This window comes from Haliotis cracherodii, unplaced genomic scaffold, assembly GCF_022045235.1.
Source record: "Haliotis cracherodii isolate W230 unplaced genomic scaffold, xgHalCrac1.p SCAF_3, whole genome shotgun sequence".
Taxonomy (NCBI): domain Eukaryota; kingdom Metazoa; phylum Mollusca; class Gastropoda; order Lepetellida; family Haliotidae; genus Haliotis; species Haliotis cracherodii.
This window is the reverse complement of record NW_027266286.1, coordinates 26823705-26839734: the sequence shown is the minus strand read 5'-3', so window position 1 is coordinate 26839734 and position 16030 is coordinate 26823705. Positions and strand designations below refer to the sequence as shown.

The following is a 16030-nucleotide window of genomic DNA, read 5'->3' as shown; positions in this document are numbered from 1 at the left end:
CCTTTGGTGGGCCAGCATCCTATGACCATAGGTTTGAATCCAGGGTTCACCCTTATTATGATTCTTTGACAGCATGATGACCATTGTCATGGGTTTCATGAAAGGGATCATGTCCAGCTTCACTTCACATTAAACAAACAGGTTGTGATGAAATACTGATACTACTGAAACACAAACCCCTCACTCACTCACTCACTCACTCACTCACTCACTCACTCACTCACTCACTCACTCACTCAGTATTTGTCTGAGACCTGCATCACCTCGGGCTTTCCTCCAATATTAATCTGACCTGCCATGACCTAGCATGGGATGCTGTTAGAACCTGTGTGAAACACAACTCACTCACTGATAATTGTTAGTATCAACCATACCTGTGAAGATCAGGGCTAGACTTTGTCTTCAGCAACCTATGCTTGTCACAACTAACGGGATTGGGTGGTCTGACTCGCTGATTTATTTGATACAAGATATCGTATCCCAATTGCGTGGATCAATGCTCATGATATCAATCACTGGATTGTCTGCCCAGACTTGAATATTTACAGACCACCACCATATAGCTGGATTATTGTGTGGCATTAAACAACAAACAAAACCAGAAACAAAATAGTATCAACCACTGGATTGCCTGGCTGAGACTGGAGAACTGCCAGGTACCCATCCATTACTGTGATATTGCTGAGTGTCCACACGTGCCACCTCACAGTGTCAGCTCCTCTGGTATGACTGCTGCTCAGGGATGGGAGCACTTTATCCCGTTATTCAGTTCAGATGTATTCATTGTATTCCATTGAGAGTGACGGCCCACAGCACCACAGGCTTTAATGTTTCATACTACCCAGCACAGTGTTGCCCATTCCTCTGCTGACATTAACAAACAGTATTGTTTTTGTACACAGGTATGAAGATGGTTCCCAGAGGTACCTAGACTTGTTGGCTGCTCTGTCTGAAGCTTCTCACCTGACACAGGTAAGAACATAGGTGAACACACGCACAGGTGAACACCCACATGCTCAGGTGAACCCTCCAACACACAGGTGAAAATGTATATATACACAGGTGAACACCCACACACAGGTGAACGCCTACACAGGTGAACGCCTACACACATGGGTGAACAGCTACACACATGGATGAACAGCTACACACATGGGTGAACACCAACACAAATGTGAACACCCTACACAGGTGAACATCCCTCCACAGGTGAACACCTACACACATGGAAACATCTACACACAGGTGAACACCTGCACACATGTGAACACTCACGGACATGTGAACACCTACACACAGTTGACCCCTGACAATATGTTCTATTTTCGTTATTTTCCCTCTTTGAACAAAAAACAAAAACCATGCAAACCTGGCCTTGATGTGATATTTGTGATATGTGTTGTAGAACAAGGGTGATGATTCACATCTTTCTTGTTTAATAATGAAGTGTACTTATATAAGGAGAAAAGAGAGAACTGATTTGTTAGAGTTTAGTTGTTTTGGTGTATTTTTGTAAAGAATAATACATCAATATAAAGTTTCGGCATATTCATCCTTAGTTATATGTAATCATGTTTATAATGCTACTGAAAATAGAAATGCACGCTGTTAACAACCAGGACAAATGCCAACTTTTCCACTTACCCACTAGTGGAAGTGTCCAAGACCCAAGAGCTGGCCTTTAATTGAAAACCGAGCCAGCTTCATGCCTCTACACTTAGGCAATGTAATGAGATCAGGAACTCTGAGGTCCTCAGACAAGATAATCTTACTATCGCTAAGTTGGTAATCCTCACAAGTCCCCACCACGTTCCAGATTAGTAGAGTTTTTCTAACAGAATAAACACTCAGAGTGTGTTGTTTATCCTAGCTTTGTATTGGATGTGGGGATATCTTGACCTGGCTGATCACGGCCACTTGGTGGTGGAGGATCTGACTGATCACAGCCACTTGGTGGTGGAGGACCTGGCTGATCACAGCCACTTGGTGGTGGAGGACCTGGCTTATCACAGCCACTTGGTGGTGGAGACTTGGCTGATCACAGCCACTTGGTGGTGGAGACCTAGCTGATCACAGCCACTTGGTGGTGGAGACCTGGCTGATCACAGCCACTTGGCTGTGGAGGACCTGGCTGATCACGGCCACTTGGTGGTGAAGGACCTGACTGATCACAGCCACTTGGTGGTGGAGGACCTGGCTGATCACAGCCACTTGGTGGTGGAGGACCTGGCTGATCACAGCCACTTGGTGGTGGAGACTTGGCTGATCACAGCCACTTGGTGGTGGAGTCCTGTCTGATCACAGCCACTTGGTGGTGGAGGACCTGGCTGATCACAGCCACTTGGTGGTAGAGGACCTGGACCTGGCTGATCACAGCCACTTGGTGGTAGAGGACCTGGCTGATCACAGCCACTTGGTGGTGGAGGACCTGGCTGATCACAGCCACTTGGTGGTGGAGACTTGGCTGATCACAGCCACTTGGTGGTAGAGGACCTGGCTGATCACAGCCACTTGGCTGTGGAGGACCTGGATGATCACAGCCACTTGGTGGTGGAGGACCTGGCTGATCACAGCCACTTGGTGGTGGAGACCTGTATGATCACAGCCACTTGGTGATGGAGACCTGGATGATCACAGCCACTTGGCTGTGGAGGACCTGGATGATCACAGCCACTTGGTGGTGGAGGACCTGGCTGATCACAGCCACTTGGTGGTAGAGGACCTGGCTGATCACAGCCACTTGGTGGTGGAGGACCTGGCTGATCACAGCCACTTGGTGGTGGAGGACCTGGCTGATCACAGCCACTTGGTGGTGGAGACTTGGCTGATCACAGCCACTTGGTGGTGGAGTCCTGTCTGATCACAGCCACTTGGTGGTGGAGGACCTGGTTGATCACAGCCACTTGGTGGTAGAGGACCTGGACCTGGCTGATCACAGCCACTTGGTGGTAGAGGACCTGGCTGATCACAGCCACTTGGTGGTGGAGGACCTGGCTGATCACAGCCACTTGGTGGTGGAGACTTGGCTGATCACAGCCACTTGGTGGTAGAGGACCTGGCTGATCACAGCCACTTGGTGGTAGAGGACCTGGACCTGGCTGATCACAGCCACTTGGTGGTTGAGACCTGGATGATCACAGTCACTTGGTGGTAGAGGACCTGGCTGATCACAGCCACTTGGTGGTGGAGGACCTGGCTGATCACAGCCACTTGGTGGTGGAGACTTGGCTGATCACAGCCACTTGGTGGTAGAGGACCTGGCTGATCACAGCCACTTGGTGGTGGAGGACCTGGCTGATCACAGCCACTTGGTGGTGGAGACTTGGCTGATCACAGCCACTTGGTGGTGGAGGACCTGGACAAGGGTGATCACAGCCACTTAATAGCTGAGGTCTGGCAAAGTTGATGGATCACAACCATGTTGGTGGTTTTGGTCCAAGGTATATTAGTGACATCTGCATAAAACAACACTCACTCACTCACTCACTCACTATTTGTAAGCAGCAGTAAACTTTCTTTTGTAAGATCTCTATTACCATGTTTTTAACCATCAGCATATACAACAATACATATGTATGAAATCCTCCAAGTCAGTTATATGGGTTTGCAAAGCATTCATTCATGTGAACTCCGTGTTGTAGTTATCTAAGTCAGCAGGATCTCTATAGACCTTCCCCTGATATATCAGTGGTGAGGCAATGCAATCACGACCCCCCACAAAGCTGGAGTCGGCTAAAGCTTTCAACCGTACTGTCAGATTATCTTGAACACCCCTCCTTACCAGGATTAGAAATAAAGGACACTACTGTAGTGTCAAATCATACAGACAAACTTGAATCAAATACATTCTTTTGTTGCTGTTTAAATTCAATATTTAAAAAATATGAGGGAAATAATTTTGCATTGATTTTGTCATTTCATGTTGTTTGTAATCCAAAGTAAATAAATCGTTAAACATGTTATTCTGATTAGATGAAACAAGCTGACAAATGTTTGGTTCTTTTGGTTCTTGCATGCACTGTGCCACACGCAAAATATTGTAAGTGTTAGGGGAAAATCTTTGCTAAATGTGCATGTGTGCGTGCCTGACTAAACTAATTTTGTGTTATTCTGGGGTTTTTCTCTGTACAGTAAACTATGGTTATAACAAACTCAAAGGGGCCACTAATTTTAGTTTGTTATAACCGTAGTTTGTTATAATAAGCATATGTACAACATGTATACAGGCAATATACAGGGAAAAAAGATATGTTCGTCATATCTGTCAGCTCATTATAAGCGTATTTGTTTTAAACATAGTTTACTGTACCATATTCAAAGTATTGTTGGAAATTATATTGTCAAGATGTTTTTAAAAAAAATATTTTGTGTTATTCTCAGGATAAGGACCAGCAGGACAGAATGTTCACATACATGTATACCTGGGACGGTCAGGTAGCCTAGTGGTTAAAGCGTTCGCTCGTCACACCGAAGACCCGGGTTCGATTCCCGACATGGGTACAATGTGTGAAGCCCATTTCTGGTGTCCCCCGCCGTGATATTGCTGGAATATTGCTAAAATTGGCTTAAAACCATCCTCACTCTCTCACTCACTGCATGTATACCTTCAAGCACTACAACAGTAGAAAGTTTTATATCTAGTATCTTGCAATTCACTCTCTGTTTCTACGAGATCTAGTTGTTTATCATCTAGTTGGAAAGAATGTTCAACTGTAATTATAGTCGGTGGGGGGCCAAAATATGTTCTTTATCGGGAGTCTGATCACTTTAAAGTTTGTAGGTCAGACTTAATAAGTTCTTGATTAGCTTTATCATCGTTGGTTCATCTGAGCTAATGTATGAAGATATTTAGTGTGTACAAAGATGCACGCTCTTTTTATCTTAATTTAAAAAAAATAATTATTCACTTTTGTTGGTGTGATTTATCATATTCAAACTAAGGTTCTTTTGTAGAACTATCGTCACACCCAAGACCTGGGTTCGATTCCCAACATGGGTACAATGTGTGAAGCCCATTTCTGGTGTCCCTCGCCGAGATATCTCTGGAATATTGCTAAAAGCATCATAAAACTATACTCACTCACTCACTCACTTGTAGAACTATGTTTGTCTATGCAATTACATTTAGGGTTTGCAATTCCTAGTTATTGAGTGCCAGTGGCACAGTTAAATTCATAATGGCATGGTTAAAATATGTTCCTGGTGGTTGAAGGGCACACATAAAAATCATTTTTAAAAACTACCCTTTGTGATGATGTATGTATTCCAACCACTTATATAGTGACATACATGCATGTGGCTGGTGAAGACTAAAGCAAGTGTTACACTGATAGCCTACTGAGAGACCATGCCGCAGTTAACATATATACCCCACAGCATTCTGACTCCGAGCCCTCCAGTCCTTGTTTTAGCCCTTGATGTTGAGTGCCAGGCAGGGTAACAACAAGTACCATATTTACCATCTTATGGTGTGCTACGTTCCTGGAATCGAATCACTGACCTTCCACTTTCTGAGAGATGCTGCACCCACATTGTTACCAGAACTCTGTGTTTCTCAGAGGGGGGCAAAGACTTGGTCTTGTAATACAATGCGAAGAAGCAGAGAGATTAATTGAAGTCACATAAATGTTGCCCTGGATATTGCCATGTCATTACATGATTGATTTTGGTTCCTGTTTAAGTATGAGTATGGCACTCTGTCAACAAAAGCAAATGTATTTCTTCAGAAAGTAAATAAAGGATATGATTTTAAGAAATTAGCATTTCATATAAAACTATATTGTTCCAGGTGTATAAAACAATGAAATTAAATCTGTCCTGCAATTTGGAAAATAATTAAGGAAGCCTCAAAAATAAACTCACAAATTCTCTTGGGATTATTCCTTTAATCTAGGTATGTGCTATCAACATCTCAGTCACGTTCAATTTTAGAAAATCTGTTTTTATTTTTGTAAAATGCCTCAAGGAAGACTTGTCATTGACATTGAAAAAAATGATTGGTTGATTGAAACTTATTCGATTTATAAGAATTTGGATTGGGTACAAGTCATGTCGACTTCTGGACCTTTTCCTTAAAGATTAAAGGAACTAAGTAATGGTCACCCATCTCCTAATCACGGCTTCAATTTAAAGATGAGAATTAATAAGTGCTCCTGTGTGCATCCCTTGGCTCCTGACTTTGTTAAATGTCTGGGGCATTAATTATATTGATACGGGTACAGCTGATGACCTTGAAGACTGACCTTCAGTTGTGGCCTGGCTGTTTGGTATCACTCACGCACCATCTGAGAGTCACATCCTATACTGGACTGCTATAGGCCCAACTGAGGGTCAGTCATAGACCTGTAATATGTCAGACTGCAGTCCCTGACTCTTGGAACACAGGTCAGGATAGGTCCCAGACACTCTATTGCTTGTCGGGACACGGGCAAGGATAGGTCCCAGACACTCTATTGCTTGTCGGGACACAGGCAAGGATAGGTCCGAGACACTCTATTGCTTTTTGGTACACGGGTTAGGATAGGTCTCAGACTCTCTATTGCTTGTCAGGACACGGGCAAGGATAGGTCTCAGACACACTATTGCTTGTCAGGGACACAGGTTAGGATAGGTCTCAGACTCTCTATTGCTTGTCAGGACACGGGTTAGGATAGGTCTCAGACTCTCTATTGCTTGTCAGGACACGGGCAAGGATAGGTCTCAGACACACTATTGCTTGTCGGGACACGGGCAAGGATAGGTCCCAGACACTCTATTGCTTTTTGGTACACGGGTTAGGATAGGTCTCAGACACTCTATTGCTTGTCAGGACACGGGTTAGGATAGGTCCCGGACACTCTATTGCTTGTCAGGACACGGGCAAGGTTAGGTCTCAGACACTCTATTGCTTGTCAGGGACACGGGTCAGGATAGGTCCAAGACGCTCTATTGCTTGTCAGGACACAGGTCAGGATAGGTCCCACACGCTCTATTGCTTGTCAGGACACGGGTTAGGATAGGTCCCAGACACTCTATTTCTTGTCAGGACACGGGTTAGGATAGGTCCCAGACACTCTATTGCTTGTCGGGACACAGGTTAGGATAGGTCTCAGACACTCTATTGCTTGTTGGGACATGGGTTAGGATAGGTCCCAGACACTCTATTGCTTGTCGGGACACAGGTTAGGATAGGTCCCAGACACTCTATTGCTTGTCAGGGACACAGGTTAGGATAGGTCTCAGACACTCTATTGCTTGTCAGGACACAGGTTAGGATAGGTCTCAGACACTCTATTGCTTGTCAGGGACACAGGTTAGGATAGGTCTCAGACACTCTATTGCTTGTCAGGACACAGGTTAGGATAGGTCTCAGACACTCTATTGCTTGTCAGGGACACAGGTTAGGATAGGTCCCGGACACTCTATTGCCTGTCAGGACACAGGTCAGGATAGGTCCCAGACACTCTATTGCCTGTCAGGGACACATATTAGGATAGGCCCCAGACACTCTATTGCTTGTCAGGACACAGGTCAGGATAGGTCCCGGACACTCTATTGCTTGTGAGAATTGACTAAAGTGGATATGGTGGTCAGACTCGGTGACCTGTTGTATGTTATCATGCCCTGAGCATTTAAGTCCTTGCTCACAACATCAATCACTTGTTTGTCTGAGCCAGACTTGATTGTTTACTGGCCACTGTAACATAGTTGGAATATTGTTGACTGCAGCACAAAACAACAAACAAACTGAGTTACTGCAGTACAAATATATACTCTCACTCATGCATCTTGTTTCAGATAGACGATGTTTCTACCCATGTGGTAGATCTACCACATATCAGAACAATCTACAAGGAAACCGTAGAATGCCTCCTTCATGCTGGCCACTATGAAGACTGTGTCATCGTCTGTGACAAGGCCCTAGAGTCTATCAGTCTGACCCTCAACCCGTCTGCTACCTCATTTGGAGCAGACAATATCAGCAGTCTCCTTGGTCCAGACGACAGTGAAGATCTCTCACAAACCATTAGCACCAACTCCAGAAAGAGGCCAAGATCTTACTCCTGTGACCTCTCTCTGGCCAATCAGAATGAAGATGACTGGCAAGATGTTCAACATCATATGACCTTGACATTGTGTAAAGCAGACGCTTTGATTGCCTTGAATGACCACGACAATGCATCAGATTCATTACACAGGTAAAAAATACAGATTTCAGGACTGTTAACCTTATTTCAACAAATTCCATGGATTAAACTATTTGCTGTTCTTACAAACTGGGTTAAAACTGTGTCCCATACTTCCATATTTGGAAAGAAAATTTGCCTTGGAGCACTTTGCATTTTTTGTCATATTTAGACAATGATTTACAACAAATAGCGTAATATTGACCTTTTTTTATTTGTACACACTTGCAACAATGCTACGAACCTGCCAAAGAGTATGGCATGTGAGAACTGCAGATAGCAGTCTAGACCTTAGTCAGTAATGCTGACATTGTTACAAATGTAGCCACCGTGGTTGTTTTAAGCATTGTTTGTGTAATTTGACTAATCTGCTTTGCAGTCTCTTGCCTTGGCCCTTCAAGCTTGTGCCACTCTAATATTCCATGCTGTTGTTGTTTACAGTAAAATCTCAGTGTTAACTTTGAAATGCTTGTTTCTCTGCGTCGAGGTGTATTTAAAATTACGAAGGCTATTCCCTGCACGGTGTTGTTTGGTGGTAACCCAGCGTGAAATGTGTTGTCCATGGTTCTGCACCAATCATTCGATACAGGGTAAGAGGGTTGGGAATTGCAAACTTGACCGTAAATTTAGTAGTAAAGAACGGCCATGTCGGCAAACATCTACTTCAGTAGAGAGCGAAAGGACAAAGCCAAGAGACTGTACGTTCAAGACTTAACGCCTTTTTCTAAATAAACATGCTTTCATCTGTCAGGGCCATTGAAGCACTTCTGGAATGCAGTGGACGATGGTCGGAGTTTTCGGAAGCTGATATCCCGACGACCTCCGAACCTGTCCCCAAACGCCGGAGAACGGTAAATGATGAGGAGGTTTTAATTAAAACAGGTACTACTTGAAAATGTGTGTGTATGCCGAACCCTTAGTGGGGGTGTGGGTTTAAGTAGGTGATTGCTCACTTTAATCGGGTGGCTTGTGTTTGCATCAGGACTAAGTTCTTCAGGTATTCCACAAATCGCTATCTCTTGGGTTTACATAATTGTTCAAACATGCTCTCAACTCGTTTTGTGAAGAAAAAAATCTTGTTAGTGTTTTGGTTTATTTTGGTGAACGAATGGGTGTTTTTACGGACATTGTGGGTGACTGTTGGAAATGAGCAAACAGGGTTGTTTTAATTGGGATGGGTAATCGAATGCTTGGGTTGCTTGGATTCAGCCCTTCATCCTCATCAGGGAGGAATGTTGCTGCAGACTTGACGCTGATGAATGAAAAAGTGTCTAATAGGGCTCATGTACTGTAAATCGTGAAATTAATGAGTCTCCAAAAGAATGCGATAGCTGGCCCCTAGCCCAAAATGCGACACCCCCCTCCTCTCAAGCATTACTTACTTACTTACTTTGTAGATTTAACGTGCGCTTTCCGACTGATGCGTATTTCGCACACTCTCAAGCATCAGTGGACTTCTATATAAAGAAGATATCCTCTGTCAGGTTTACAGGAGAATCCTCACCCTAATTAGCGCTTAGTACTTCCACTAAAACAATACATGCGCACTGGATCGTGTCGGCCTTTGACACAGTCGCAAAGAACAAAGACACCGTGTTGCGTGGGTGGCGTCTGTCTGGATCAGTGATGACATAAGTGAGTAGAACTCTTGTCTTGACCCCAGCAGTGACAATTCACAGGATGTAATTAGTGTTTGAATGACATTGTTTATATACTTGTAACAAGTGCTGCTCAATAAACAGTGCCGATCCCGAGCCAACCAGTCCTTGTTTTGGCCCCTTAATGCTGATTACTAGGCAGGGTAACAACAAGTACCATCTTTTAGCATCTTTTGGTGCGATGCTGCCAGGGATTGATCCCTACCTTCACTCTCTGGGAAGACGCTCTACCACTAAACCACGGAGAAGATCTTTTTCTGTTGAATTTGTTGATGTATATAAATCACAAAAAATAATCCAAATATATTGATATTCCAAAAATATTTGATTAATCATTAAAATACTTTGTCAAATATACATTGTACTGATATTCCTTGACAAATCACAATAATATATAAATATAGTGTCCAAAAAAATAGTTCCTCAGAGATATCATCCAAAAAGTATTTTCATCAATTTCATAAAACACTCATGCTCTTTCTATAAACTCATATTTGAAACTTTCATATTCAGACGTCCTTGTTACTTCCTTGACAGCCAAAAACTTCCATGTTCTGAATGCGCTGGGATGTTTTGTACCGCCAACTCACTCCTGCCCATCACAGACTGCATGCGTCCTGCACTGATCTCAGCACTAGGGATTGTCCGACTTCCTTTATACATTTGCTAACGATTAAACCAGATTTACACCTGTGTTACACCTGTATCACCCACTCACTGCAGACTCTCACAGCCACACTGCCACTGACAGCGACGCAACATCGCACACGCCAACACTGCAAACATCGCCTATTATCATTCATCTATGCTCAGCCAGGGTAGAGTGAATGCACTGTGAAGGGCTGCACACTGTCCCACTCAACTCAATCAGGTCAGAGGGGGACGGACTCGAATAAGGCAGCTTGTAGTCAGTTAACCTTTTTCTCAATTGAATACTCTGCATACTTTTACATACATGTGGTAGATGTAAATGCTATTTGTTGTATAGAAAATTGGTGTTATCGGATTTTGCTTGAGTGAGTTTTCAATGCTGTTACACCCTTGAGCTGTGTGTTCAAGTGTGAATGAGACACTCCTTGTCTGCTTTCTATAGTGTACCAGTAAAACAGGATTTATTTGAAGGAATAGATCTCAGTAGGCGTATGTTTTATCATACATACAGAGATGAGCATTTAATAAGTCTCCAGAGGTATTCTATGTCAAGGATGTATTGAAATTGTGTTAGACAGAAATATTTCTGGGAAGGTATTAAACTGCAGTGTATTGGAGAAGTGTCAACTAGGCAATATATTGGCCACGTCGTCACAATACAGGTGACCTTGTTTCCCAGTGGTTGGAGTGAGTGAGTGAGTAAGGTTTTATGCCGCTTATAGCAATATTCCAGCAATATCACGGCGGGGGACACCAGAAATGGGCTACACACATTGTACCCATGTCGGCAATCGACACGTCTTCGGCGTGACACGGAAACGCTTTAACCACTAGGCTACCCGACCGCCCCAGTGGTTGGAAGTGTTTTTCTGTTTGTCATTCTGTAATTCTTCAGTCCCGGTCGTGGTGTGTGATGTTTACTTTTAGACAATATAAAACATGTTTGTTTGTTTGTTTTGTTTGTTTGTTGTTTAACTCCGCACTCAGCAATATTGAAGCTATATGACGGCTGTCCGTAAAATAATTGAGTCTGGACCAGACAATCCAGTGATTGACATCATGAGCATTGATCCACGCAATTTATATAAGACATGTAATTACCATAGGGTAAGAGACAACCATGTTCATATAAATTGTATCTGCACTAGTGCAAACATCACTTTACTGGCACCAATGTGTTCGTCATCCGGACGGCATTGTTGACGTCATTCGAATCTTGTTGTGACGTAAGATCGGAATGACATCATACTAGAAAACACCATAGCTGAAGATTGTTGACGTCATTCGACGACTGTGGTTTTCCAGGACGGCGGTTGTGATCTGTGCATTGTTTTAAAGGGGAGCTCTAAAGGATTAAGAAATAATGGATAATAAAGAAATTATTACACTTGTGTGTGTGTCATACTGATTTTACGAAACTAGTGTAAGAATTCATGTATAACCCTCACTCTTTCTTGGTAAATACAAGAATTCTGACACTCATTTTGTAAAATCAGTAAAACCCGTACTATAATCTCTATTTATCACACCTGTATAATATTATGAAGACATCGTAGTGAAAGATCAGCATGGCCTCTTTTCATAATCTTCTTGACAAAATATTCCATCTAGTCACCTGTTTCTTCCTTTCCCCAACATTTATGTGCGTTCCCAAGGCAACAAGTTGGACTTTGTATGCTCATCATGAAAGTCCTGGAGCATTTTGATATGGTGGAATATTAATATTTCTTTCATTTCCCCTGGCAAACATGTCTCAATGGGTCAGGTATAATAGTAAATTAATGCTTCCCATTTATAAATGATATAATACATAGTACCTAACTGTTAGTGGAGAAGTAGATGCTGGATCTCTGACAAACTCTGTGTCATTACCGTGTCCAAAAGTAACTTGGTCATTGTGTTTGTTTCTTTGTTTGTTTGTTTGTTGTTTAACACAGCAATATTCCAGCTGGGGACCTATTTATTACCCAGATTTCTCATGGGTGTCTGTGGTTGTAGCACTCCTGCCTGAAATGTGGTTGGTTTATTTCAGAAACCAGTTCCTGCCCTGGGTGGAAATCCCTCCTGGTGCAGGCATGTTGCAAATTCTCCAGCCTCCTGACTGACCAGGGAAAGACATCAGATGCCCTTCACTACTCCAGGATAGCTGTACAGACTCTCCCAGGTAGCCACTATCTCTTTCCCCCTCCCCCACCCCCCCCTCCCCCATCACCCCCTCCCACCCCCCACCCCAGACACACGCAGGTGCAGTAGCCACTAATTTATTGTCTTCTACCCCCCACTCCGAAACCCCCCAGACACACACCCACACCACACCGCACCGCACCGCACCGCACCGCACCGCACCGCACCGCACCGCACCACACCACACCAGACACACCCGATACTGTAGGTACTATCCCCACCCCTACTGTCACCACCCCTACTGTCACCACCCCTACTGTCACCTCCACTGTATCCACTGTGTTGTTGCAGGAGACACAAGGGCATGGTACACCTGCTGCACAGCTCTCCACCAGTTGGGGAGGGAGGCCCCACCCCCACCCCCACCCCCACACCACACCAGACACACCCGATACTGTAGGTACTATCCCCACCCCTACTGTCACCACCCCTACTGTCACCACCACTGTATCCACTGTGTTGTTTCAGGAGACACAAGGGCATGGTACACCTGCTGCACAGCCCTCCACCAGTCGGGGAGGGAGGATGAATCCTGCCGGGCGTGGCTGCATCACAGGGGGGTGGGGCAACTCTCTGACGACAGCCACCTGCAGAGGGAGCTTCACAAGAAACAATCACAACTCAGGTAATTAAACCAAACACTGACAGACTCCCTTGTAGTATCCAACAGCCACCCGAAGAGCCCTGCTCCAACAGACTGATTTCATGGCAGCCACATGGATTTGACTCACCAAGTATTGAGCAGCCTATAGTGCGGCATTTGTTTGTTTGTTGTTTAACGCCACACTCAGTAATATTCCACCTTTTTGGCAGTCAGTAAATATTCGAGTCTGGACCAGACAATCAGAGATTGACCTCATGAGCATCGAACTACGCAGTTGGGACACAGCGACATGCATCAACCAAGTCAGCGAGCCTGACCTCTCGATCCCATTTGTGGCCTCTTACAACAAACATTGTTGCCTTTACGACAAGCAAGGTTGCTGAAGACCTATTTTAACCCAAATCTTAACAGGTTATAGTGCAGTAGAGACTGGTGCAGATGTGATTGTTCCACTTAACAATGGCAGCAATGGTCATGTGGGTGTCCGTGCTGCGGCCTGGCTGGGCTGGTGTAGGATCCAACCCTGATTATCATCAATGCCACAGTACTTACCACTAGGCCTTGCTTAGGGCCTCTGTAGCATCTGACCGGTTGATGATCTAGAGATGGGACATTTGGGACATTTAGGGGACCCTGTGGGGCACTCAAAGATAATAATACACATGCACACAAGTAAGCATGCATGTACACACACACAAACACTCGCACGCACGCACACACACACATGCTGATTGTGTGTCGTCATACCCCAACGGTGTGGATCTTGTTCACACTTGATTATTGTCATATTGCCGAGTGTGGCGTCAAACAACAAACAAACAATGTCAAATTGAAACCATAATCTTGATTGAAGAAAATGAAGAAAAATAATTTTGCTCCTTTTTTGTGTAAATAGCTTGCCAGGTGTGAGCTGTGGTCCTGGGTGTTGTTGAAAACAAATGTTACCTGACATTATTCAAGGCCCAGCTCATTTGATCTCTTACATTCATCTTCTGAAAATTTATATTTTTAGGACTAGCTCATCTGTAAAAAAGATACAAAGCCAGTATAGCCACGTAGTACCTAAATGTCATCCCTGATACTCTGATATAACCGACATCACCTTCATTATTCACATACTAATAGCAATTCTTAATCCTCTATTGTTGTCATACATGAAACAGACAAATAGAACAAACCATTACAATATGTTACTGATTTTGTGTCAACAGCCATTTGTAAGTGAGACTTTGATTACAGGCCTCGATGTGTAACACTTGCAAGTATTGATCGAGGTACATGTGTGGCAGTAGATATCGTCACGGCAACTGTCACACCTGGTGTAGATGGCACAACGGTGGACATACATACACTCGCCTCATGGTAGCTCTGACTCATCTTGATAACATCTGTGGCTGAGCGGAATAAACATGACGGGAACTTCATTTATTAATTGCAGAAATTAATATTGCCTTCTGCAATCGTGGTACGCCTACTCACTGATCTGAGATAGTATGGAAAAGCTATGACCCTCCTCAAGTGTGTCTCATTTTTCTAATCGGATCTGATCATGGTTGCTGTAAATAGAGGGGAATTGATTGAGTCGCCTGATCAGTTCACACACAATTTCCTAAAATTATTATCGACAATATTGAGTGAATGTTTTATGACTTTTATGATTTGGATTGTAAAAAAAAAACATGAATTCATAAGACAGTTGTTGTTGCAAGACAGTAAATATCAGTAATGACCACTAATGGAATTAACTGTCATACTTCACAACATATTTGTTGACTTGCTATTTCTGAAGTTCTGTGCGAGCAGTCATGTTTTGGATTTGGTAAAGTGCATGATAATCATGATAACTACTACCTCTTCTCTGATATATTGCTAAAAGCATCATAAAACCATACTCACTCACTCACTCAAATGACATCACTTATCTTTGCTACTGAAGCTGGTTACATGTACTTTTTGCATTCAAGACACAGGGATTACAGCTTACCAACTGAAAAAGAGAATGATATTGGATGATTCTCACCCTTGTCTCTTGTTATATATTACTGAACCGATTCACTCACACCCTCACTCACTCACTCACTCACTCACTCACTCACTCACTCACTCAGTACATGTCTGAGACCTGCATCACAACATTAATCCGCCATCATTAATCTGACCTGCCAGGATCTAGCCCGGGATGCTGTTAGAAGCTGCGTTAAACACAACTCACACACTCACAGAGTAATCCACAATACATTAAAGTATATAGTTGCCATACTACCTTGTAGATGCTGATCCTGTTTTGCCATTAATTCTTGTTTTACAGGAAGCTATTAACAGAGAATGAGGATACAGCACTTGAAAGTGGAGACCTTGGCTCTCGAGCAGCACTTGAGATGGATGTAAAGTCTATACAGCACATGCTTCAACAAGAACATCACGACAGACTCTGTGTTTGAGGACATAGAAGTAGCCCTGCACCGGGTCTGCTGTACGAGATAGATGTAAAGTCTATACAACATATGCTTCAACAAGAACATCACGACACACTCTGTGTTTGAGGACGTAGATGTAGCCCTGCACCGTGTCTGCTGTACGAGACCACCTCCGTGTCTTGTTGACAGAACATCTGCCCAGAGCTTCCATCTCCAGCCCTGTCACACCAACAGATAGCTGTTATGCCTGGTGCTCAGCATTAAGAGGATAAACCACGGACTGGTCAGCTCGTAGTCCCAACTGGGGTATCCATGTTACACTGTGCCATGGTATCTCTGTGAGCAAGCACT

At 43.8% G+C, this 16030-nt stretch overlaps 1 protein-coding gene across 1 annotated transcript in view; it reads left to right on the top strand.

Annotated features, from left to right (window-relative positions):
- LOC139475041 (uncharacterized) overlaps positions 1 to 15728 on the top strand; it is a 63658-nt gene extending 47930 nt beyond the window's left edge. Inside the window, exons 11-16 of the mRNA XM_071258263.1 lie at positions 903 to 972; positions 7777 to 8177; positions 8917 to 9047; positions 12507 to 12638; positions 13127 to 13283; positions 15571 to 15728. Of these exons, the coding sequence (XP_071114364.1) occupies positions 903 to 972; positions 7777 to 8177; positions 8917 to 9047; positions 12507 to 12638; positions 13127 to 13283; positions 15571 to 15703 (1024 nt within the window). The 3' untranslated portion in view covers positions 15704 to 15728. The remainder of the gene's footprint in view (positions 1 to 902; positions 973 to 7776; positions 8178 to 8916; positions 9048 to 12506; positions 12639 to 13126; positions 13284 to 15570) is intronic.
- Positions 15729 to 16030: the final 302 nt, after the last annotated feature.